This window comes from Phalacrocorax aristotelis, chromosome 22, assembly GCF_949628215.1.
Source record: "Phalacrocorax aristotelis chromosome 22, bGulAri2.1, whole genome shotgun sequence".
Lineage (NCBI taxonomy): Eukaryota > Metazoa > Chordata > Aves > Suliformes > Phalacrocoracidae > Phalacrocorax > Phalacrocorax aristotelis.
The window spans coordinates 371,607-396,645 of NC_134297.1; the positions used below are offsets into that span (position 1 = coordinate 371,607).

Genomic DNA, 25,039 nt, shown 5'->3' on the forward strand with positions numbered 1-25,039 from the left:
GCGCCGTACAGTTTGCCGCAGCCCAAAAGGAGCGCAGGCGCTGCTGTTAATGTAGTCAGTAAATAAATAAAGGAGGGCTTAAGCTTAGTGTACAGCAATCAGTCGGGAACTACAGGATAATTAACGCAGCGGGGGGCCAGACTACTCTGCAGTCAGGTTTAAATGAACGAGTTCACTTTCATTGAGGCAAACTTGCTCAGCTCCCTGGTGAGCCGTGCCGGCAGGCAGGCAGCGGCGCAGGCAGCGCGGCCCGGGACGGGGTTCGCTCCCTCTCCGCGGGGGTGCCGGCAGCCCCGGGGCACCCCCATCCAGCGGGGTTGGGGTAGGGATGGGGCCCCCCCGCCGCAGCCCCAGGGGAGCCGAGCAGGCACCCCCAAACTCACCACCGCGGGTCCCCCCGTGGCTCGCCCTGAGCCGGCGGGATGCATCCTTCCTCCTCCTCCTCCTCCTCCTCCTCCCAGCAGGCACAGGCACAGGAACAGGAGACGGCAGGCCGAGACAACGGAATTAACTTTATTGGTTGGATTTTTTTTGTTTTCTAACTGCAGATTCAAGGTATACAACTGAACATTGCTATTTTCCTTATGAGACTTATAAATAAAAATACAAAAAATGTTCACTACAAAAAAATCTACCGTTAGTAGGATGTAAAAAATATTCTCTTTGCTATAGAAGGCACGAACTTCACTTAGTGACACATGGAGAGAAAAAAACCTGCAGCAGTATACTCTTCTTCTTCTTTTTTTTTTTTTTTTTTTTTAATCTTTTTTTTTCCTCTGTCAGAAACACTGAAGTCTTACAAAGAAATGCATCTGAATCTACACAGGACGAAGGCAGATGCGGAGAGCTGCAACTAGGAGACACCACAACTGGCTTTATTTTATTTTTTTTTTTTTCTTTTTCTTTATTTTTCAGGAAACTTTTAGCTAACGGCATCTGTGGCTAGAGGACAGAGAGGACTCGCAAGCAGAACCGCAAGGGAGCGAACGGCGAGGGGAGAGGGGGAAAGTCGTACAAAAAATAGGAGCCGATAGATACTCTGAGAAAACCAAAGGGGAACTTGGGCACCTTCTGCGCCCGGGCTCAGAGAGGTGCTGAGGTAGACGGAACGAGGACAGCGACGGACCCGAACCACGAGCGGCAACACAGAGCAACGGGACGGGCAGGCGGGCGCTCACGACACCGACGACAAGCCAGGGGAGAGGGAGCCCGGGGCCGCGGGGCCCCGCGGGGCGCTTGGTCCTCACTGCTATGATACACATATATATACTTATATATATATGGAGGGGCGGCGGGGGCTGCGCCACGGCTCGCCGCGCCACGGCAAACGGGTACGGGGACGCGCGCCCGGGGCACCGCAGCATCGCTCCGACGCCGACCCCAACGCCGTCGCAGCCGGGAGGCTGCGGCACTAAGGGAGGGAGGGGTGGCGGGACGGGAGGGGAGGTTAAAGCAAAAAAAGCCACACGAGCTCGGCCGCGTGCGCCGCAGCACCCGTGGCCTGCAGCGCCGGTGCGCTGCGGGGACCTACCGCGCACACGCCGTGAATTGCAGCAACTTTCCGTGTGAAAAAACTGGGTTTTTTTTTTTTTTTTAAATTTTTTTTCTTTCTTTTTTTTTTTTTTCCTTAGGCACAACAATTAAACAAGCCGTTCTCCACAGTCACATCCCGGATTGTACAACAGCGGCGTCCACCCTGCGCAGAGCAGCAAAGGTCCCGCGCGCAGGGGCACGCGCGCGTGCAAAGCCAGACCGGGGGGCGAGGGAGGATGCTGCACCCGCATCCCCTGCTCGGCACTGGGAGGAGTGGGACGGGCCCTGTCGGGACCGGCGGCCCCCAGCAAGAGGGGCGATCGGCATCCCTCCAAACCACATCCAGACACCGTCCTGCTCCCCCCAACTCTTCCCCCCGCCCCTGTTTTCACCCAAACGCAGCAAAATGACAAAAAAAATAAGCCGCGGCTGCAAGCGCCGCGCGGGATGGAAGCCGCAGAGCCCGCTTCCGCAGCCGCACAGGAGAAACACAACAAAAACGAACACAAGAGGTAGCTTCAGAACCGACGCCCCCGGCCCCACGGGGCCGGGCAAAAAATACCAGTTTTGGTAAGGATAATGCACAACGGGAGGCCGGCAGGGACGCTGCCGCCGCACCGCCCCTCCACCGCCAGTGCCGGGCACGCGGCTCGCGCCTTCCCGGCCACACCGCCCCCCGTCCCCCCAAATCAATAAAAGCTCATGAGGTCACAAAAAAAACGAGGTAATTTCAAGTAAAATGTGCTAAACGCGGAAATATTCCAAAAGAAAGTTCAAAAAAAACCCCAAAAACAAACAAAAAGCAAAAAAAAAAACAGGCGAGCGAAGCCACCTGCCACCGGGCACCCCTCGCTTGCAGGCTCCTGCAGCTGAGGGCTGGGCAAAAAACCACGCTCGGCACCTTCCAGGCACCCCCAAATTAGCAGAAGGAAGCAGATCCCCCCGTCGGGACTGACGCCGCGCACCGGCGGCACCCGTGCTGGCATCGACCGTGCACCACCAAACCGGCCGCGTCTCCCCGCGGGGGGCCTCGGCCTCGCCCCCTGGGATGGGGGGAAGGAAGGGGAAATGCATAGCGAGGTCTTTGGTCAGGGGGAGGGCGGCGGCTGCCGGGCACCCCTGGCGCCCACCCAGGCACTGGGCAGCACCACGAGGCGCTCCGGCTCACGCCCGGTTCCCTACCCTGAACCCCCTCCTCTGGCCAGGATCCCCCCGCCGAGGACGCTCTCGCCGAAGCGCTTACGGCTCGCCGGACGCCGGCGCTCTCCCACCTGCGCCGCCGCAGCCCGGGAGCGCAGGAACCCTCCCGAAACGGGGGCTGAGCCCTAGGCGGAGCCGTGCCCGCACGTGAGCTCGGGTCCTCGGCGGGGCCTCCGCGGCGGGGTCTATGCGGCGAGAGAGGAAACCAGGAATTAAAGCCTTCCCAAAGCACCGGCCACGCACGTGCTTTGGGGGAAGCGTGCCGCTCCTGTACGGTCTTCCCGGCGCTACTGTGGTGGAGGGGCCAGCCGGGGAGCCAACTCCGCGGGGGCTGCAAGGGGCGAAAGCTGCCCCGCAGCGAGGGTGCAACGGCGGCGGGCGCACGAGCAGCCGGGGAGGGGGAGAGGATTGGGCTGGGGAAGGGGCCCGGCGCATCCCCCCGCCCTGGCGCGAGGCGCAGGATCCTTCCGGCGAGAAGCAACGAACGAGAACCGAAAACAAACAAGGCCGTGGACGCCGTGGGTTTGGTGGGGGATTTTTTTGCCCAGTCCTCCGCCACTCAGCCCTGCCGCCCCTGCGCCTCCTCCCTCAGACGTAGCAGAGGTAGAGATAGGTCTTCTCTATCCGCCAGTCGGTGGGGATCTCCTCCGGCTTGTGGCCCTTCATGTGCTTCTGCATGGCGGAGAGGCTGGGGCAGTACTCCAGGCAAATGGTGCACTGGTAGGGGGAAGCGCCGTTGTGGGTCCGAAGGTGTTTGATCATGGCCGAGTAGTCCCGGGAGCGCTGGTGGCACAGCTTGCACTCGAAGGGCTTCTCGCCTGTGGGAGACAGGGAGACGGGGGCATCAGCGGGGGCTCGGGGCCTCCAGGCGGTAATTAACTGCCCGGCATCGATGCTACCGTGGCGGGCCCAGCCGATAACCGAGTAATGAACAGCAAAGCCGATCTCGCTATTGATCCTCTATTTACAATAGTTAGACGCCGGCGCGTCCGATGATTCGTTATCCCCGGGCGCCGCCCTGGTCCACGCCGCCGGTGCCCAGTCCGGCGCCGCCGGCCTCGCCGGGGACCCCCCCGCCGCGGCACGTACCTGTGTGGACCCGGTAGTGGGTCTCCAGCTGGTGCTTGAGGCTGAACTTCTTGCCGCAGCCGTTGCACTCGTAGGGCTTCTCGCCGGTGTGGATGCGCTTGTGGCCCTTCAGCGTGCTCTCGTCCCGAAAGCAGCTGCCGCAGAACTCGCACTCGTAGGGGTGGTCGCCTGCAAGCACACGCGCGCGCGTCAGGGCCGCCGTCCCAAAACCGGCTCCCCAGCCTGGATCTACCCCCGGCGCCCCACTATAGCTGGGGGCCGGCGCGTGCCACCCACCCCAGCACGGCGCGCCGGACCCCGCGTCCCGCTGCGGAGGGGATGCTCGGGTCTGCGGCAGGGTAAAGAGAGCAGAGGGCGCCGCGACCCTCCCGCCACCGGCTCCCCGGCTTTTCACCCGGCATCGCCGGCACAGACCCGGCCCCGGGCGTCTCCCGTGCTCCAGACCGGGTGGCTGATAAATGAACTCCGGTTCGGCACCAAAGGCAGAATCATTTGAAGGAAAGGTAAGGGCTCCAGCTACTTATTTATTACAGCCGCGAAGGCAAGGACAATAAAGATAGATTGATCGTCCGAGACTTTGTTCATGAATATTTAAATATTACTGATTTGTCTTGTCACTGTAATTACAATTTCTCTGTGCCGCATATCCTACAAGCACAGTTTATGGTAAAGAATGGCCAACTGTATTTCACTTGTCCTGCTGCAGATGTGCGGAGCTGCCAAGCGTGTAATGTTCCCCGCATTTCATACATTTTCTTCAGCTGTGAAGGCTTAAGTCATCCACAATGACCTACGTTTTTTCATTATCCCCGTGTCAAACTGCACTCGTGCCTGGGCATAAATTGTCCTTCTCGTTATATACTCACATGCCTGCGCTTTCGCTTCCTCTTTAAAATGATATTTTACTCTCTCCCCGTGTGCTGCAGCCGAGACCTGCGGCCCCTCACCCCCACCCGCAGCTGCTGGCTGGGCACCGGAGGAGGAGGACGAGGATGCTCAGGGTGCGTTTTGGAACCCCCCCGCAAAGGCGAGGCAGGCAGTGCCTGTTGGCAGCTGCGTTTCACCGCCCCCTGCCCAATTCCAAATTATCGCCTTGGTTTTTGATCCCACACTCAAAGATAACGACTTTGCAGCCAGAAGCAGGCTGCACTTCCACGCGCTCGATTCGCAGGAGAAGCCGTGGAAACGGGAGCCAGGGCCCCCGGAGCGGGGTGAGCATCCCGCATCCGCGCAGGATGACACCCCACAGCGCGATTAAACACCCCTAAAGAGTGGATGATCCCGGTGTTTTTTCACAGCCAGGAGCTGCTAAAGCAGCAGAGGTTGGGGTGGGACACGCTTGGCCCGACCCGCAGCCCAGGTCACAGGATTACGGGCTATAAATAGCTCCAGCGCTCGGCATTAATGTGCTTATCATCAGCACGCCACTCCCGTTTCCCACGTCGGGACCCCGAGCCCAGGCGCGCGTGTGGGTCTGGCAGCTGCCAGCCGCAGCCCGGATGGAGCGACCCTCCCAAGCTGCTGCCTGCACGTCCCCCAGCAGCCACTTTTACGCCCCCTTCTGAGGCCATATGCACGCACGCTGCTTAACAGGAGAAAGGAGAAGGAGTAACCTGGCTTGGCACGTGTTTTCCTCCCTGCTGGCAATAATCGCGCGGCTGAGGAAGGTGCACGAGCCTCCAACTCGCGTGGGGAAAGGATGGGCGAGGAACGCTTCAGCCTCGCAGCTGCAGAGGGCCGTGGCCCCGGCTGCAGTGCATGGCGGGGCTGCAAAGCCCTGGGCCAGCTCCCCCCGGCACCACCCCGCTCGCCCCCCACGGATTTGCCTTTTCCTGCACCGGGGGGTTTTGTTTTTGCAGCCGGACCCGAGCGATGGCGCTCGCCGCGCTGCTGGGACCTCTCCCCCTGCCATCCCCTGGTGCTGCCCGGGGGTGCTGGCGGAGGAGGCGAGGACACGGCGCGGGCGCTTTGAGGACACGGCGTAAGGCGGTCCAAGCCCTGCTCTCCCACACGGCTCTCCTGGAGCCGGGCCCTGCCCCAGTGGGCTGCGCCGCCGAAGCACAAGCTACACGTAGCGCAGGTCGCCCTAATCCCATTAGGGCCTCGCACCGGCTGATTATGTGCATCTACCGCCCGTAAGCCGATGAAGCGGGTACGATCACACATCCCCTAAGAAGGTCACATGTCACCTTATACCGGATCAACTTATTACACACGGCCTTTTTTTCCCCCCCCCGTTTCATTTTTTACATCCAGACAACCCCAATTACCGTCACCCTAACACTCTTAAGACGATTTCACCTTTCTTTTCCCATTTTTCCTTACGAATGTGCAAGGAGCCTGCCCAAGCTGCCCGGCCCCGGTGCCGCCGTACCTGTGTGGGAGCGGAGGTGCCTCTTGAGCGCGGTGTGGCTGGGGAAGGTGCGGTTGCACTCACTGCAGATGTAGCTGCGCACCCCGGCGTGCACCTCCATGTGCTGCTGCAGGGCGCTCTGCGTCTGGAACCGCTTGCCGCACAGCAGGCAGAAAACAGCCATGTCCGTCCCTGCGAGAGAGGGAGAGATCCGACTTAGGCACCTCCTGGCACCCGGGACCCCCGTCCTGCCACCCTGTTAGGCATTCGGGGGGTCCTGGCTCCCGCTGGGATGCTGCTGCAGCAGGGAGAACACCAAGAGCTGCGGGGTTGTGGGTGTCACTGGGGTCCCAGTGGTGGGACCCTGGCCACCCCAACCCTGCCGCCGCCGCCGCCACCGGGGGAATGCTGGAGGAGGGCAGGGGGCTTTCATTGCATTGGAGGCAGCTGGAAGCCCCGGCCCTGTGATGCCCGGGGATGCCCAAATGCAAGGCAGCTGTCGGGCGATCACCGCAGCCCCACACACCTGCCAGAGCTGCTGAGCTCAGACCTCTCAAGTGCCCAGGGGAAAGGGGACCCCAGGAAACACCCCGCAAAGCCACCCCGGGGAGCAGGGGGCTGGACACCGGAGGGTGACGCGCTGGCCCCTGCACCCGTGTGATCCTGAGCCGTAACACAAACACGAGCTCTGCCCCACCGACCGCGGGCACGGGTGTAAAACTGGCTGCGTCAACACAACAGCAAAAGCAGGGAAAAAACCCAAGCCCAGGTACTTATACACCATCAATAAAAATATCAGACCTTTGTGTTATTAAACAATTTGCTTTCGTTTATGCATAGCTGATTGTTCAGAACCTACGAGTCAGTGCAAATTGTATTATGCAGGGAGATTAAGCAAATAAATGCTAGCTTTTTGGAGACATTAAAATGTGAGGACTATGGAAATAAAATTATCTAGAAAATTGTATTAGCAATTCATTAGCAGCAGCAAGATGTTCAAGGTAACCAATGGATCTGCGCTGCCTTTAGGAACAGTGGGGGCGGGGGGGGGGGCTGCTCGCCGTGCTGCCAAAAAGAGCCCGGGGGAACCCGGCGGTGAGGCGGAGTCGCCCGAGGGGAGCCCACCAGGACCACGGGCGGGGAAGCGGCGGGCAGCGGGCACCCGCCGCGGCGGCATCGTGGTCCTGCCTGGGATGCAGGTGGATGCCAGCTAGGGATGCTCCCGCACTGGGACGCGGCGACAGCATCCTCCTGGCCAGCCCCACGCCTCCAGCCTGGAGACCAGCCGGGTGACGGGCATCCCAGAGAGCATCTCGGTGCGTGCCGTCACCCACCCCGGCACCGCGCCGTCACCGGCCACGGCACGCTGCGGCCAGCTCTGCCCTGCGGCTCCAGGGATGCAGGAGCCGCCAGGAGGGATGCTCAGTCCCAGCCTCGGCGAGGCACGCAGCGGGCTGCCCAGAAACACTCCGAAATCTGCAAAAACCCCTCGTGAAACGGGAATAAAAGCAGCAAGAGAGGCGGCCCCGCACGGGAGCTGCTTTTCTCCCTCCGCAGGGGTTTATCCCGGGGGGGGGCCCGCCCGAGCCCGCGCGCCCCCCACGCAGCTGCGGACAAAACGCTCCCGAGATACACACAAAAAAAAAAGGCATCAGCCAGCCCCGAACGGGCCGTGCGAAGCAAATCCCGAGAGGTATGCGGCCCCGCGGCCCTCGGCGGCCCCGGCGGTGACAGCAGGACGGGTCAAAGGTCCCCGGGGCTGAGCCCCCAGCGCCGCGGCCAGCTGCGGAGCGGAGGCCCTGGCCGGCGGGACGCCGGCCCCGATAAATCTGCCGCCAGCAGCCCCCGCTGGGGCCGGGGACAATGGGCTCCCGCGGGGGCGGAGGGCAGGACAATGCTGCCGGGCCGGCGCGCGGGGCCGTAACAAATCCTCCCTGGCACCGTAGGGCCCTCATTTGTGAAACTAATTGGCCCCCGCTTGAAAAAAAAAAACACCAACGGGCCAGCTCCGGCAGCCGCGGCGATGGGGACGAGCTGCCTCGTGCACGCACGGGGAGGTGCGCCCGCTGGTCCACGGGGACGGTGCTGGGCGTCCCCCCCGGGGTGCTGCTCGCCAGGACCCGCAAGGCGCGCCTTGTACGTTGGGGGTATTTTAGGTAACGCATTAGTAAACACACGCACACCCCAAATGGGGAGGCCGACGTGCGCTGGCAGAGCTCGCGGGGGCACCCGCTTGGTCGCAGCCCCGAGGCTCTGGGGGCTCTCCAGCAGCCGAGGACTGTGGCACCAAGCAAGGGCTCTGCCGGGCACCGTCCCGCTGCGGGCGTTCAATTAAGTTGGTTTTTTTTGTTCTTTTAAGCGATGTCCTGCGTTCACAGAGACGACGGGAGGTGGGGAAATTGGGAAAGCTCACGAGGGTGCCTGGGGAGGGTGCCTGGGGTCGCTGCTGCCCCCGCCGCAGCTGGGCTCTGGCAGTACCGGGCTCGCCGCAAGGAGAGCCGCGCCGGGCGACGCGGGGGCTCGGCGCTGCTCTCCCAGCCAGAGCGTGTCCCTGGGCTCCCAGCCGGAGCAGCCCCGAGCCAGCCCTCAGCCATCGGAAGAAAAATCACCCCCGATAAAGAAACACCGCCGCCCCAAACCAGCGAGAGACGGATTTATTCATTTCCCTGACGTTTTAATGGTTTCTCCCCTTTTTGCGGGAAGATGATTACAAATTAAGCGGCATTTAAACGCTTTTTACTGTCAACAATTAAAAGGGGCGAAGGCGGGCGAGCAATTCATTCCCCGGGAAACGCGGCGGCTCTCGGCGGGCGCCGCCGGCCCTTCCCTCTACTGTACGCCGCACAATGGCCCCGAGCGCGCCATTAATTTTGCAGGATGTTCAAAAGCAAATTAAAATATAAAAAGCCCCCGGGCACAAAGATAGATACCGAGGGAGGGGGCGGCATAGGTCAAGCTTGCGGAATTAAAGTCTTAGCAACCGGGGAGGTTTAAGCGCAGCCCCATTACGCCGCGCTCGGCAGCCACCTTCGCCCATCTTCCCCGGTTTTCTGCACCTCTGCCAGAGCCGGCGCGGCTCGCTGGCAGCTGTCACCATTAACAGGGCGGCCGTCGGTGCTGCCGGCGGGTTCGGAGGCAGAAGCCAGAGCAGGCTGGGTTTCCGATGCTATGTAGGAGAGCGCGCCGGCTGCCTCATGCGAGGCAGCTTCAAGTAGCAGGTGGTCCGAAATCTAGTTTTTGGGGGATGGATGCTTGCTCCAGGGAGAAAAAAACCCTACGGCTGCGAGCCTGGAGAGGCACGTGCCGGTGCTCCCCTCGGCGACGCGCACCTGAATAAGCGCGATCGCCGGGGACGCAAGGACAAGAGAGACGCGACGTGCGATATTCAGGTTTTCCGCCCCGGTCCAGCTCCCGGCGAGGGATGGCGCGGGCGTCACGGCGTCGAGCGCAGCGCCGTCTCCCGCCCGCTGCCTTGGTGGGAGGGGGAATTAAAATAAAAACCCGCGTGGCGGCGGGCGAGGGAGGCAGGGTGGGCCTCCCTTTGGAAAGGCGCCGGGCGTGCTCCCGCGCCGTGAAGTTTAGGATGCGGGAGGTGCGCTGGCGGGAGAAAGGCGACACGTCCCCTTTAAAAGGAAATATAATTTACAGTGTGCAGCCAGGCGGCCCATAGTTTCAATCTCGTTTACTATAGAGAAAACTCTGCTAGCTGTTCTCTATCCCACAAATCCGATTTAATCAGACAAGCCAGCCAGCGTGGCTTGAAGTAAAAACGGATAATTAGTAAACAGAGAGCTACTTCAGTGCTTCATTGGCATTCGAGCCGGGCTAGTGTGTCGCATTTAAAATGCAGTCTGATGAAGTTTACAAAATCAAACCATTTGTTACTCCTATTGAAGAGGCTTCAGGCCACTTGCAATTAAATTGGAATTAGTGCTCAGAATGAGATACAGCAAATTCATACTAAAAAGGGATCTGACTTTCAGACATTTGACTTCAAGTTTTTCCCCCCGTGCGCGTGCACGCGCGTGTGCACGCTCCTGCCGGCTCCCTGCGGGCCCCCCCGGCCCCGCGGAAGCACCGCCGAGCCTGGACCCCTCACGCGGGAGGGCGCAGGGCGGCCCGCTGACCGCAGATGCTCCGGCACCGGGGGAGCGGGGACCGAAGCGGGCCGGTGCCGCCGTGCCGGTGAAGCATCCTCCACGGAGCTGCGGCAGCACGGCTCCGCCAGTCCCTGGGCACACGGAGCCAATGCTGGGATGCACAAACCGAACCGCCCCTCCCCGAATCCTCCTCTTAACGCTGCCATCTTTTCCCTGCCTCTCCTCAGAGCAGCGCCACGAGACTCAAAAAATGGGGCAGTCCTGTCCATCCATTGCAGTGATCATCAATAGCGCCAGAAACCCGTAATCGAAGACTGCGGAGGGGCACGCCGCGAAGGCTCTCGTGCTACAGCAGGCACGAGGCGGCACGCGTCAGAGGATGCCGACGGAGCCCCTCGCTGCCTCTTGCGCCTGCCATAAAACCCCCAAACCCTGGACTTGTGTCCGGCAAATTCAGGGTCTTCAACAAGACCCGCTCCTCCTTCAGTCTTCGTATTTAAGGCAATCCCGTACATGCCGCAGGTGCCAAAGAGGCGCGCTGAAACTGCCACGAGCATTAGGACCAAGGCAGACGGCTCCAAAACGTTCTGGCCATGCCGAGCAGGAGCCCAAGGGCTGCTGGCTCACCCCAGGTGAGATTCTGGGGACGTCTGATGGTTTTTTGTCAGCGTGTCAAGGGCTCCCCAGCAGCCTCCACCTCCCGGACTATGCTGCTGGCTGCAGCTGCAGGGGAGGCTGCAGGCGCGCATGAGAAGCAGCGTTAGGGGAGGACGGTGTTTTTAGCATCCTCGGGGCCAGGGAGGCGAGTGGATGAAACCGTCAATGACTGCAGCCCGGGAGCTGCAGGTAGCTCTCCTCTCCAGCCCTGCCTGCGGGGTAGCGGGCAGGGAGGTGGCGGCAGCACCAGCAGGGGGTGCGTGGCCTGTGGCATCCCCCCAGCACATCCCCCGCGCGGCTCCGTCGCCCAGCGGCAGCGCATGCCCCATCGCTGCCGCTGCACGCCTCCGCCGGCTTCGGCACGGGATGCCCGCCGCAGTGGTGCGGGCTCGCCCCCTCGCTGCCCGGCAGCAGGCGGCCCCAGGCAGGGGCTGGGCGGGCGACGGCCACCCTGGCTCAGGCAACGTGTGTACGGATGGGATTGAGAACCATTAGCGCCGGTGGGACTTAAGCACGTACTTAAGGCGCCGGGCTCAGCTCGGCACGGAGGGCTCCCTGGGGCCACCGCGCATGTCCCGCTGGCACCCAGCTGCGGAGGAGGACGGGTGAGGAAGGACAGGCAGAAGCAGCGGGCATCGCCACGGTCCCGGGGATGCTGGCCGGTGGCACCCGCGCCGAGGGTGCGTTTTGCCCCGGGTGTGCGCTGCTTGGGGTAAGAAGATTAACCCAGTTTCGGCGTCTGTTTTCGTGATTATTACGAAATCAAAAGCGGTGTTTTCGGCGGCAGCACCGAAGCAACCCCGCAGGGCGGTGAGAAGCACCCCTTCCCTGAACGCTGCTGTCGGGATACGTGACACCTGCGCACACAGACGCACCGGTTTTTAAGGGTGTCACTCCAGGGTGGCAGAGCCAGCCCTTTACGACCCCGTGGCCACGCTGGTGTGGCACTGGAACAAAGGCGCTATCGAGGGGTGACGGTGGCACCCATTAGCCGTGCCACCTGCTTGGTTGGAGCCCAGGAGCTCCTACAACCGTCATGGTTAAGTAGAGGGGGTGTGGGGGGGAAACCCTGGATGATAAACACAAAAGATGTGCACGTTTTGTGCCGGAGTCACCAAATCATCCCGGTTTCAAAGGCTGCCTCCGGACTCCACAGCTCGGCTTCTGCACTAATTAACATCTTTATGGAAGGCAAATTCTCCCAAGGGGGCATTTGTTTGATTATTATTATTTACTTGGAGATAGCGCAGCTTTCTTCCCAACTTTAACTGACTAGGGGAAATTAATTCTTAAAAAGCAGCCGGCGCTGCCTGCTCTTCCGCTGCTGGTTTTCCTCCGGGGGTGGCTGGATGCGGCCGCCCCGGCTGCAACAGGAGGGCAGGGCATGCCCCCTCCCCGGCACTGCCCGCCGCCTCACTCGGCACCCGCTCGCCTTCTTACCGACGCCTAGAAACACTCAGGCGTTTCAGAGCAGATGTACAACATTGACCTTGCAAGCACAGGGGATTAAAACCGCGCCCCCCCCCCCCCCCCCCCCCCGCCCCTCAGTGCTGCGGTTTTCGCCCCCGCAGCAACGCACGGTGCTGCTTCCTGCCCGGCCGTGGCCCCGCTCTCCCCATCGCCCGGGGTGGGACGTGCACGGAGGATGCTCGAAGTCCAGGCGCCCGCAGCAAGCCGGGGGAGTGGGTGGCAAGCCCCGAGCCGCAGCTCTGCCACGGGCAGCTCACGCCCGCCGGGGCTGATTTATTCCGGGGGCCATCTGGACCCGGGGGACAATGCGGTCCCGCATCCCAGTGACCCGGCGCATTAGTCACACCCTCCCCGCTCGACCTCTCCGGCTCCCTTTGAGCGCGGCAGGACGAGCGCATCCCCTTCTCGCCTCCTTTTCGGGGGGCCCTTTGCTCGCCCCGGTCCCATCGGCAGCACCTCGCCCCCCTCCCCACCGCCCTGCATCTTCATCACCGTCGTCATCATCATCATCATCTCCCTTCATTGCGCTTTTCTGCGATTGCTCAGGCAAGAAAGATTAGGAGGGAGCGCGGGTGGGGAGGGAAGGAGCCCAGCGACTATTAGCGGCGGCGGCTTTATGGCAACAGGCACACAACTCATTCGTTTCATGTTTCGCGGAATATAAAAGCGCCGAAACATTTTAATTTTAAATTCTTATCATTGAATTTACTGCTTTTCTCTCGCAATGATTTGTGTTGCTTTTTAATTTTTACAGTCTCTACAGAAGCCAGATGCTACCGCCTAGGGCCAAAATAATAAAAACCCGCCGCAGTCGCGAGTTACAGAACAAAAAGGAAACGCGCGGCTGACAGAAGTTAATATCTCAATTTAACAGTGCTGCTCCGCTAATGATCCTTTGATATGTGTTTATTTAGAAAGGTCTGATCTTGACCTTGAAAGCAAACTAAACCGCAAAGTCTTTATGAGAGGAGAGAAAGACTTTATTTATAGACTGGCTTTGCGTCAATCACGGCGGCAGCTGGACCCGCGCCGGGTGAAGCACCGCCAGGCAGCCCGCGGGTCCAAAGAGGGCGTTAATCGAGGGACGCATCTGGGGGGGGGACTGGCTGCTGAGGAGGACCGCGGTGTGCCCCCCATCCCCGGGGGAGAGGATGCTGAGCCCACGCACTGAGACCTGCCCGCAAACCAAGGGATGCGGGCGGCTCCTCGCCTGCGAGGGATGCTCCCCGGGGGACGTCCCCGGGGGACCACGAATCGGTCCAGGTGCGCCCCCTGTTACCAGCGCAGGGGACAAGCCATCCCCTGAGCATCTCCTGCCCGACCTCTTCTCCCCAGCACGTGGGAAGAGCCGCCTCCGCTCTCCGGCTGCTGCAGCATCCATCCCTCCCTGAGCGCGGTCCCAGGCTTTGGAAGGAAGGGGAGTGCTCAGCATCACCCACGCCTGCACTGACAGAGTGCAAGCGGCTCTTCCCCCTGAAGAAACCGAGCGTCGTGCAAACCTCGCGTTTGGAAATGAAAATTTGAGGGCCTTTTTAGGAGCCAATCCCACTTTACTGCATTTCCACCCTGCGGCCGGGGGAGGCGAGCGCTTCCCGAGCTCCCAACACCGCGCGAGCCTGGGAACGCCATGCGGAGGCTTCACACCTACGGTGTGCTGCGCTTTCGAGCCTCATTTCTATTATTTTAGGCCAAACAGTTGTTTGAAGATGTTTACAAACCCTAAAGCCTTCTGGCTGAAGCTGGAGGCGTGTCCTCCTTGCAAAGGGTGAAATCCCCAAAGGCTTCTCCTTGCACTGAATACCTATCAAAACATATATCAATACCTATCAAAAACGTTCAAGTGGGCAAAAACACAGCACATCAACGGGGACGACCTTCCCTTTTCAGCACCCATTAGGCATTTTGGTACCAAGGAGCTTATGGCCACGGGAAGCCCTGAAATATCAGAAACGTGATAACCTGCCCCGGGGAGCCCGGACAGGAGGGTGTGAGACGGCGGCGTTTGTGCCCTGCCGCCGCCGAACAAAGCCCACGGGAGACGGAGGCCATCACAAAAGGCCTCTCTGCACGTCGGCTGGAGGGATGAACGCCACCGTCCAGCCCCGTCTGGCCAGGCAGCTCAGCGGGGAGAGCTGGGCGAAATTGCACCCTTGCAAACAGGTCTCGGTTTAGAGCCAGCACCAGGAATTCAGCCTTAACGCAGGTGTGAAAAACAGCAGGCTCAGAGCCGGAGGAAACTTTTCCCAGGAAGGGAACAAGTATGCCGGTGCGGGGGGCTGCGCCTTCCCCCCGCAGCGGCCGAGCGTGCCCCCAAGTCAGCGCCGCGCTGGCAGGAGGGGACGATGCTCAGGGGACACCCACCTCCCTTCGCTCGCGGCGCGGATGCCCGTGCTGCCGAGCCGGGCCTGCAGGCGCGTGCCTCGTGCACCTGAACTCCCCGCGCCCGATCGCCCTCGGCAAAAACGGCATCCGGCTCCTTCGACCCCTAAAGGTGCCCTCCTTCCCAGCAAAACCATCGTCACCTGACCAAAACGCATTAGTCTCCGGTCTCCGGGTATCTCTGCGCAGCATCCCCCGCCGGCACTGCCTTCCCCTAAGCCTGTGCCAGCGCTCCCCACCCTGCAGAATCCCGGATCCGTCCCCGCCGTTCCCGAGGAAGCCGCATGTTGCAGGTCCGGCCCTGCCCGTCCCGAGGACGAGCGCTTCCCCCCGGGGCAAACTGTGGCGGCGCTTCTGGCCACCGCAGCAGAAGGGAAGCTGTCAGCTGCTCGCTCGCCGTCACCGCGACGGCTTCCCAGATTTCCTCTTCCCAGTCGGAACCCGGAGTGAAACCAGCTGAAAAAATAATTTGACTGTCTGTCGAAAACCTGACATATTTTTCCCCACTGCTTTCCCAGTGATGGTTAAACCAATGTGTTAGAAACCGCTCCATCATTAAACAAAGAGCTTGAGCGAGGAGGGGAAGCCCTCCCCAGTGTTTCTGGCCCACCGAGAGCCGCCCCCCGCCATCTCTTTTTGGCCAAACATTCTCCCCCACAAGCATCTTCCGACCGGCACATCACGGCGGGTGCACGTTTTTCCCTGCCGGGAAGGATTTGGGGCACTGCAGACGATGTCCCTGGGCAGCGGTGTTACATCCCACCCTCCACAGTGCCCCCGGCTCGCCTACTGGGGTGCGGCGTCCCACCTCATGGGAGACCACCATCCCCACGGCCACCATCAGCATCGCCACTGCCACCGCCATCATCCCCCCAGCTCCACTCCCGGGTCTCTCCCGGCCAGGGTGGTACCACTCTGGCATCCCCCGGCCCCGAGGAGACGCCGTGGAGCCCCAGCTCGCATCCCAGCCCGTGAAACGACCCTTTCGGCGGCGCGGGCGGCCGCCCCGGCTAACGGAGTGACCGGCTGCCGCGAGGCACAAAGCTGGGATTCGCCGCGTCCACTTATTATTCCTGCACCCCCATCATTAAAAAAAAAAAAAAAAAGAGAAAAGATGAAAAGGCCCTCTCGGTAAACCCGGGGGGATGCAAAACGGTACCAAGAGCAGCCTCTCCCCCGTTTCTTGTGGTTTTTTTTTTTCCTAAAGCAGGGAGACGCGAATCCGGGGGACAAAAGTAACTGCTAAGGTAAGTTAAACCTTGTCGAGATGAACTTTCCTGCTACTTTTAATTAAAAGTTCTTTGGAATTAAAAAGGACACTATTCAGGAAAGGCTGAAAAAAAAAATTCATTGACACCAGCCCGCCCCCCTCCCCTTTTTCCCAAGGAAAAGAAAAAGCTGTTTTTGTGTGTCTGCTCACCCAGCCCGCACTGTACAAAAGGAAGCGGATTTGCAGCAAGACACATGAGATGACCCCCTGACCCCGAGCCGCTGAAAAGTCCTCAATGGCATAAATACCAGATAATCAATCACATACCAGGAGGGCCGGTCCCCCTGCCCTCGCCCCCGCCGCCGGGTTTATGAGAGATGCACTGTAAACGGACACCGGCTCCTGACGGGAGGCCCCTCTCGGCATTCCTCCGCCGGACCAGGAGACCCCGGCCACCTCCTCGCCCCCGTTTCATCCCTATTCTATAAAGCCCGGGAGCGCAGCGCCGAGCACCCCCGAGCTCGCTGGCAGGGCGTTTTTTTTGCCCTGAGCCACCCGAGGAGCAAAGGGGTACGAGAAGCATCGCTCTGCGCTGAGGAGCGATGGCCAAGAGTCCTCCGAGCCGTCGCAGGCGGGGTGCGTGGCCAGCGCCAAGGCAGGCGCGAAGAAAGCAGGGGGAAAACAGCCCAACCTACAGACAGCTTTGCTTTTTTGGGGGGTTCACTTGCTTTTTGAAGCCTCCGCGGGTTCTGGCGGCGACTGCACGACGCTGGCTTCCCTTATGGGGGCTCTGACAAGCATCTCGAATCCGAGCAGAGGAGGGCTGCCAAGTCCCCCCGTGCTCCAGGGGCAACAATGGATGTTAAAGCTTTCAAGGGAGAGAAGGAAAAAAAAATTGCTGAGATACTGCCGTGGTTTGGTTAAATGGGGAGCCACTCGGCAACTAAATTTGATAATGCTTTTGTCCGCGGGTCAGAGGTTAAATATGTTCACGCTAATCCCCTTCATCTAGAATTAAAGGACAAGAAAGATTTCTCCGTAGCTTAGCGAGAGGGCTTTTCTCATCGCGCTTTAAATAGTATTTGCACAGGAAAATTAAAGGCCGACCATTGGCTGCCGGTTTCGGACGCGGACGCGCGGGCCCGCCACGTTTCCATCTCCTGCCTTGCTTTCGGCGACTACGCCGCTGGCACGAGGGCCGACCCTGTCGTGCTTCCCCACGAGCCCACCTTGGAGCCCGGGGAATTTTTGCTGCCGTTCGCCGTAAAGGTGGAAAAAGCAGCCGTGCTTTGGGCGCAGGGAGATTCCTGGTTCCAGGAATGCGCGCCGGGACTCAGATTTCAAGCACTGTCACAGGACATTACTGTCAGACAAAGGGGCTCTGTGCTGCGCCCCCCAGGACCCGCCGCCCCGAGACCCCGCAGAAGCCGGGGCCGGCAGCACGCACCGCCCGGGCCGCCCGTGGCGCGGCCGCTTGCATCGTGAAGTATGCTCCTGAAAGACAGAGGCTTCCGATGGGAAGCGTGGCTGTCGCAGTCCTCGTTTTCATAGAAACAGGCGTTTGCAAACCCCGCTTTCCTCTGAAGACACCGGCTCGTGTGGGAAGGGCACCCCGGCCATGAGCTGGGAAGCACAGGAGAGGCTTGTCCTTCCCTCTGTCTGTGCCACTTCTGGTCCTTTTTGCAAATAAACTTGGCCGCCAGCGTATTTAAAAACCTCACGGCTTTGCATCTGGGATGCATTCGGATTGCTCTGTTCTGCCCTTCCTCGGCTCATGGCGCTCGTTTCGTTCTGCCGCAGCCGAAGGCTGGAGCGAGCGAGTCCCGCTCCCTGTTGAGCGGCCAAAACGAAGCACGGAGTATTTTCCCAAGGTTCTTATAAACACATTTACAGGCGATGCTGCACGAAAGGTGCGGCGCCTGCCCACGGCACGCTTGCTTCCAGTCGGATGCCCGTACCCAAAAACATCACAGCAGCCACGGAAGCGTCTTCGCTGTCGGCATTTCACGTTTTCAGTCGCTACTGAGGCCACAAAACCCCAGCGGTGCCTCTGGTAGCAACACTCCCGGCCCCAAATCCAGTTCTCCCAGCTTGGGCGAGGACTCCCGCTGGGCACCGCTGGTGTCTGAAGGTGCCAGGAAAGACGTCTTCGCGCCCTCCCTGTGCAATGCCCACCCAGATCTGTTTCCTAAGCTCAGGAGTCACGGTCTGAACCCAGCACTGTTTTCCTCCACCCCCGTGCATCGTGGGGCACTCCTGCCTCCCCTGTAGCAGCCGTGATCCTTGCCCCCGAACCGAAGCCCGCCTTGGCCCCGCGTCCGCTGCTCGCAGCCTCTGACGGAAGGGTGAGGGGCCGGTGGCACGCCGGAGGAGCGCGCGCAGGGGCTTTCGCAGCGCTTCCATACCCGAGCATCCAAAATCCACGCCGGCATCCAACAGGAAAGCCACAAAGCATCGTCTGGGCATCACCGCACGGCATCGCCCGCCCTCCCTCCCCCAGCCGGGAGCGCGCAACCGGAGCGAGCGCGGGAGGGATAATTACCTCTAAGCGTACTTAATACTTCAGTGCATTATCTCTAGCTACGGAGAAAAACGCTATCCAGCGGTATTTCCCCCAGAAGCCTCATCGAGCTGCTCTCTGAAAACTCTCAGGAGTCCCGTGAAATGGTAATAGAAAGTCACGGGCATCCCAGGAAGACGTCAGGTCGGCCTCGGTAAGGAAGCGCGCCGGCTGCTCGTGGCCGGGCACCGCTCTGGTCGAGCCGTGGGACAGGAGAGGGGTCAAGGATGGCATCTCCCGAGCCCAAGTCGCCCACTGCCGGAGCAGGGACACTGCGGGCGGCTGTCTGTGGCAAGTGCCACCGCCAAGACGACCCGCAGCCGCCGGCGGGGTCGGGGGAGCATCCAGGTGGAGCGCCAGCACGGCCACGGCTCACGGCACCACGCTGCGCCTAGGGCAAACGGAACCTATGTTTCAGCGTAATTTGTGGCTCGTATCACCGAAGCGGCACGCCGTGTGCCGCTTGCTCAAAACCCTGAGCCTCCAGCAACGAAAAAAACAGTGCAAGGGTTGCCCGTAACATCGCTATTTTTCAGGCGGGTACCATTTTGAGGCAGAGGAAGTGAAGCTGAAGAAAGGAGATAAGACAAATACGCAACGAACTGGACTAAACGTAAATTCGCAGCTCCGGCACGGTCCCCCCCCACCTCCTCCAGGCTCCCACGCGCTGCCATTGCCAACCCAAGCCACTCCGGGGGCTTCTGGGATGCTCTAACAGAACAATGCTGAGTGCTCTGGCATTTAAAAGAAAATTTAAAAATTAAAAAAAAAAATCACCGCGTACCTCAGCGTGTGTTTACGACAGAAGCAGACATTTTTTTGGGGGGGAAAAAGTGGCTGAAGCCCTGCAAAGGCAGAGCGGACGGCCGAGCTTCCCGAGCCGCCGCTGGGCCACGCTTCCCACAGCGGCCGGTGCGGGGGCATCGCGCCGCCACCCACGCCTCCTCTCCTGGGCTCTTGCTCTCGTGCACCGGGTTCTTCTCCCTTTGTACCTCCGCTTATACCGCACGACTGTTTTGAATCTCTAAAATAATGTGACAAGTTAATGATGGCACAATTATCTAAATGTTTAACAGACATGTTATCTAAGTGAATCGGATTGAGATTCCACCCCGCTGACAATAAACATCAATGGGAGAGCAGAAAGTGATAGGCAAATTATCGCCAACCCTGCAATTTCAATGCTATTAAATTTGGAGGAATAACAGCCCTGAGGCCTGTAAACTCTGAATAAAATAGACCCTTGTGTTTGGCCAACTATTAAATCAAAACGTTACCAACATCCCGGGAAAAAAAAAAAAAAAAAAAAAAAGAAAAAAAGAGTGGGGGAGAAAAGGGAAGGGGATAGCTTTTCAATTTCTGGTTACACGTTGGTTTTACCAACTCTTTTCTGCTGCTTGCGTCCCAGTGCCGGCACTGCCAGCCAGGGGACGCGAGGGACATGGCAGGGGAGGGCGAAGGCTCCTGTGCATCCCCTGCGGAGCAGCCGAGGGCACGCCGACCCCACAAATCAAAGAGCCAACTACATGCCGAAGAAAACACACTCTATATTAGGCGTCCGGCGTGCCCACGTGAAACTGGGTCAGGAGTAAATCCGCGCTGGCCCGCTGACGGACACCGGCCGCCGTTAATTGCCTTGGCCCACGGGAGGAAACTCTAGACGAGTCACCTCTGATATTTATAAAAGTCGGCGGCGAGCCCGAGCGCCGGTAGCACAAACAGCCGCCGCGCGAGCATCCCGAGCCCCGCCGGCGCTTGCTGGGGGTCCTTGGGCCGCCTTCTCAACGCGTTCCGTTTCTCCCTCTGCGCTTTAGGAGAAGGGTAAGGAATTTTCCACGCTCTGCCTCCGGCGTGGCACCGAGCTCGCGCTGCTGGAAGACGAGCCAAAACAGTTGCTGCTTTTCCTATTGCCACGGGCCGGGGGCCAAGGACAGCGAACACCCGGAGAGGGCGTCTCAGTGCCGAGCCGACCGGGCTGCACGCAGCTCTGCGCTTACACGCAGACACTGCTTTTGATTTCTTCCGTATTATTTTTTACCTTGCATCGGAAAGCAGGGCGCAGGTTTTCCGCCGCGAGAGGCGGGCGGCGTTCGGCGCGGCACACGCACACCGGCTGCCTCCGCACTTGGCACTGTCGTTCGGAGGAGCGGTGAGGGCAACGGGGGAAAAAAAAAAAAGAGTGATATAAAGGGGGCTCCTGGACCGTAACTGTTCACCCAAGAAACAGCCCCGTATGCTGAAAAAAGCCCCCGAGAACCCTTTATCTTGGCCACCCACTGCCGAAAAGCTCTCAGGCTGCAGGTCAGCCGGACAAGCAGCAACCGTTTGCAGACAGGTCCTGCACCCTTCCCTAAACACCCTATTTTTTAGGCAAAGTGGGCGCATTTGGTCAGCCTGTACCAGAAGGACCCTGCTCAGTTTTTGTTCCTTGAAGGAATCTACCGGTGCATCCACCAAAAAGGGCTATTTTAATGTCCTGAAGGGTGAAAGGTTTTTCGCCAACCAACCTGCCGCTAAGGGTGAAGGGAGAACGCCCCAGAAAAATCTGGTCTGGGAGATGCCGTTATTTGGGAATGGGGTTAATTATAGCGACGGCAGGGGAGGGATGCCTTCCATGCCAGGGCAGGGATCTCTGCGTGCCACCCGAGGAGAGGAAGCGATTCATTTCGGCCGGCCGGCCCCTCTCCGGCGCAGAACCGAGCCGCCCGTGTTTGCGGCTGGAGGCGGGGACGGTACACCCGCTCCGCTTCGGTCACCGCCTCCCCCGCGCTCTGTTTTCCTGCCGCCCTTCGAGCTTTCGCACGGTCCAGCCCCCAGGTTTCAGCGACCAAAGGGGCTTTAATCCCCGCAGAGGAGTCAAGGTCGTTGGCAAAGCTGCTCTGCATCCGTGGGATGTTTTTGGGTGCGGGCATCGTTACGTAGCTGCTCAGCAGCACCCACCCCTGAGGTCAGGCCTGGGGATGCTCAACAGGTCCAGGAAATACAAGGAAACCGGGAGGCAGCTGCTGTTTGCTCCTTTAACTCCCTGCCTGGGCTTGGGTCGCTCCTCCTTGAGCAGCGTCGGTCCCCTCGCTTTGCTGGCTGCCCCATCGCAAGCCTCCTCCTCCCCCTCAACCTATGGTACACATGGCTTATTAAAAAGACCGTGATTTGTACAGTCCAGCCTCCAGCGGCACGGCTCTGGATAAGGAGGGCAATTACTTTACAATTTATGAACTGGGGCTCGGCCAGCACAGCTCCCAGATCGGGTGACGGCCGGAGCTATTCCCACCCCGTGACACAGCACTTTGCGTCGCCGGTCGCTCCTCAAACCCCCGCCGTGAAACTGGCCGGACGCCCCGTGCCCGCGCGTCCCCCTGCCCCCTCCGCGTGCACCCACGGCCGTTAGCGGCATCTGTCAGGGATTTCAGCACCGAAAGACGAGCCTGTGCCTGGTTAAACCGCTCCCAATATAGTGCCGGGAGGAGCGGGCGCTTTTCCCTGCTCCAGCCTGGTTTCGGGGGTTTGGCGGGCTCCACCTGGGACGGCCTGGCCGCAAACTCCCCCGTGCCCCGTAGCAGACCCTTCCTGGGCAAGGCGGCCTTCGCAAGATGAATAAAGAGCTCCTTGTGCTCCCCAATGGCACCTACGCCGGAGGGCTGGGAAGCCCAACAGCAGAAACGTGGCAGAAGCCAACTGCTGGGAGCTGTTTGGAAAGGGCCGGTGTTTTGCTCGCAGAGGGAACAAATTACCTTGCGTTTGCTGCGCCATCGTTTCCCACGCGCGTACGTTAACGCTGAGCAATAAATGCAACGGTGCTGTGCGAACTGCTGCCTCGCACCCGTGCTTTAGCGGAAGATTCACTGCTGCAAAGCACGGGCACCAAGACGCACAATTCATCGACCAAGCTGCAGAGCCAGGGAAGGCTTGGCCGCAGCAACCTCTCCAGTCAGGGTTTTAAACACATATAAGCACGGGGGAAAGAGGTTTTCCGTGCACTGCTGTGTCCAGCCCTCCACAAAGCCCTGCCCTTGGGTCCCAGGCCCCTGAGCATCCTTTCCTGCGAGCCGCTGCACGCCCACTGCGCAATCTGACCGCCCGGCAGGCACTTGCACCCACGCACGTGCCTCGCGGCAGCCCAGCGAAACCTCCCCGGAGCTCCAGATGCGACGCAACTACCCCTGTAAAAGCTTTATAAAAGGGGAACTATCAGCATAGGCTGGGATTCGCAAATGAATCGTAAGTCACCGTTCTCGGGCTCCCGAGCGTCCAAACGCTCCTGACAAGGGTATCTGCCCCTTGGGAAGCTTCCCTTAAACCTGAAATGGTGGCCAAGCGCTGTCACGCTGGTCAAATTTTGATGCACGTGGCTCGAGAAACCGAGGGCGACACGTGAGCGGTGAAAGGACGCTCGGAGTAACCACGGCGGCAGGTCGGGCTCCTCCCTCCACCGACAGCGCCGTCAGGCGCGCAGCGAAACCAGACCGAAACGAGTCAGCGGCAAACACCCGGCAGCAAAAGCCGTTTGGGGAGGTTCCCCTCGCAAACGCCGCGCGGAGATTTCAGCACCAGCACAAAACCGTTGCCAATTCAGAGCTCGGCGGAAAACGCGGCCGACTTACCTTAATCAAATTAAAGTCAAGAGGCGGACCTGGGCAGGCCAGAGCGGGAACCGCGAAGGGTTAAGCTCTCCGCTGGGCAAAAGGTTACAAAGGCAGCCTAAATATTAAACTTGCGCCTAAGCGAAGGAGGGAAAGGGAGGGCCACGTACCGGTGTGCGTCTGCCTGTGCGTCTCCAGGGCATCTTCCTTCGAGAACTGGGCGCCGCACTGATCGCAGACCAGGGCTTTGGCGCCCGCTGGGGAGAGAAAGGGGAGAGGAGGGTTATTCGAGGGGCGCCCGCCCAGACCTGCGCGGGGGACGTCGCGGCGGCCGCCGGTACCGTGCAAACGGCGTGCAGGACCTGTGCAATGGGCGGGGGGGGGGGGGTTCCTGTTTTAAATCCCCTGGGCAGCCACGAAAACCAGCCGCCTGCTTAACCCCGTGGCCGTTCCTCACATGTAACAGCACAACGCGCTACAAGAGCTGCTCGCCAAGAAGAAATGATGGGGTTTTTTTGTTTGTTTGATTTAAAATCATTAAACATCACTGCATTTCATTAGCATTATAACCGACCTAATTGTAATTGGTTTCCTGCCCCTTCCCGTGGCAGCTGCCGCCGTCGCCGGTACCCGAAGACGCGGCCGAAGGGGTGTGATCGAGTGCGAAGCTCAGCGGCGTCTTCGATGGTCGGGGGGAGGTGGGGTATCAGGAGGAATTCTTAGCAAATCCACTATCAACACGTGCCGCTAGTTCGGGCGAGGCAAAAACCAGGGTGCCCAGCAGCAGATAAGTAACTTCCAGATAAAACCAGATTAGCGATACACACCACGTCTGCAGCATCGCTGCCGGAACAAAGCCGTGGGCCCTTTCCTTAGATTTTTGAGGTTTGATTCATCTGTCGTGAGGAGCCGAGCGTGACACAGCAGCCTTCGAGGCGGGGGGCGTCGCCCCGCAGCGTGCCGCGCTGCCCATTTCCAGGGGCTCAGACAGCCTCTGCCGTGCCCTTCCCGCCCCCCACCCCCACTGTCGGGGAGGGATTCAGAGAGAGGTGCCCAGGAAGGGCGACGGGGAGGGGGGGGTTATCACAAGATGCATTAAAAAGAGAATTCCTTCGCCTTTAAATTGTCTCGGTAACGGCTGGCTCGCAGGCAGAAATATTTGGCAGCGGCGAAATTAAAAGTGATAAATTTTCTCGCCAAGCGTTGATCGATAATAGAGGTCTCATCTGTTAATCAATACGACAGTCTGCCTGTTTACTGTGCATATGTTGTTCTCCGCCGCCCTCGCCGTGATGTCAAGTTTGCATTCAAAACAACTCGAGTGTGCGCGGGCCACACGGTCGCTCGCGGAGGGGTAAATACCAAAAAAAACCCCCAGGGCTTCGGGGTGGCGCGAGGAGGGCGGCGGGGCGGCTCCCCCGCACGTGCCGCCGGCCGAAAGGGCGAGCGCTCGGGACGCAGCGCACGGACACGGGCGCTCCCCTCCCTTCGCCCACGGAGCGCCAAGGGTGCCGAGGCCGCCCGGGACGGGGAGAAGCTGCCGGAGCGGCGCGGGGATCGATAGGGCTGCCCTCCGCCCGGCGCGGGCGATGCGCAGCCGGCAGTTGCCAAGGCGATGACTCTCCATCGCCACTCGAGGCTCTCCCAAGCCTCACCGCCGCAACGGGCGATCCACGAGGACGCAGCGACCCACGGCAGCAACAGGTCCTCCGCGGGCCAAGCCGTGCGCCGGCGCCTGCCCTTCCCCGCGGCGATGCCGGGGGGAGGCCGTGCTTGGGGGGCTCACTGCGGCGTGGGAAGCGATGGGGTCGCGCTCAACACGCGGTTTGCTTTTTCCTCCCCCGCTTCTGCGTGGGGACGCAGGCGGCTGCTGGTGCCCGCGAGCCGAGCGCGGGCACGGCCGGGGCC

At 60.3% G+C, this 25,039-nt stretch overlaps 1 protein-coding gene across 1 annotated transcript in view; it reads right to left on the reverse strand.

Moving 5' to 3' along the window:
* Positions 1–492: 492 nt before the first annotated feature.
* Positions 493–25,039, reverse strand: part of ZBTB16 (zinc finger and BTB domain containing 16) — a 62,495-nt gene continuing 37,948 nt past the window's right edge. The window contains 4 exon segments of the mRNA XM_075116209.1: positions 493–3,551; positions 3,823–3,990; positions 6,197–6,367; positions 23,302–23,388. Coding sequence (XP_074972310.1) covers positions 3,322–3,551; positions 3,823–3,990; positions 6,197–6,367; positions 23,302–23,388 — 656 coding nt within the window. The 3' untranslated portion in view covers positions 493–3,321.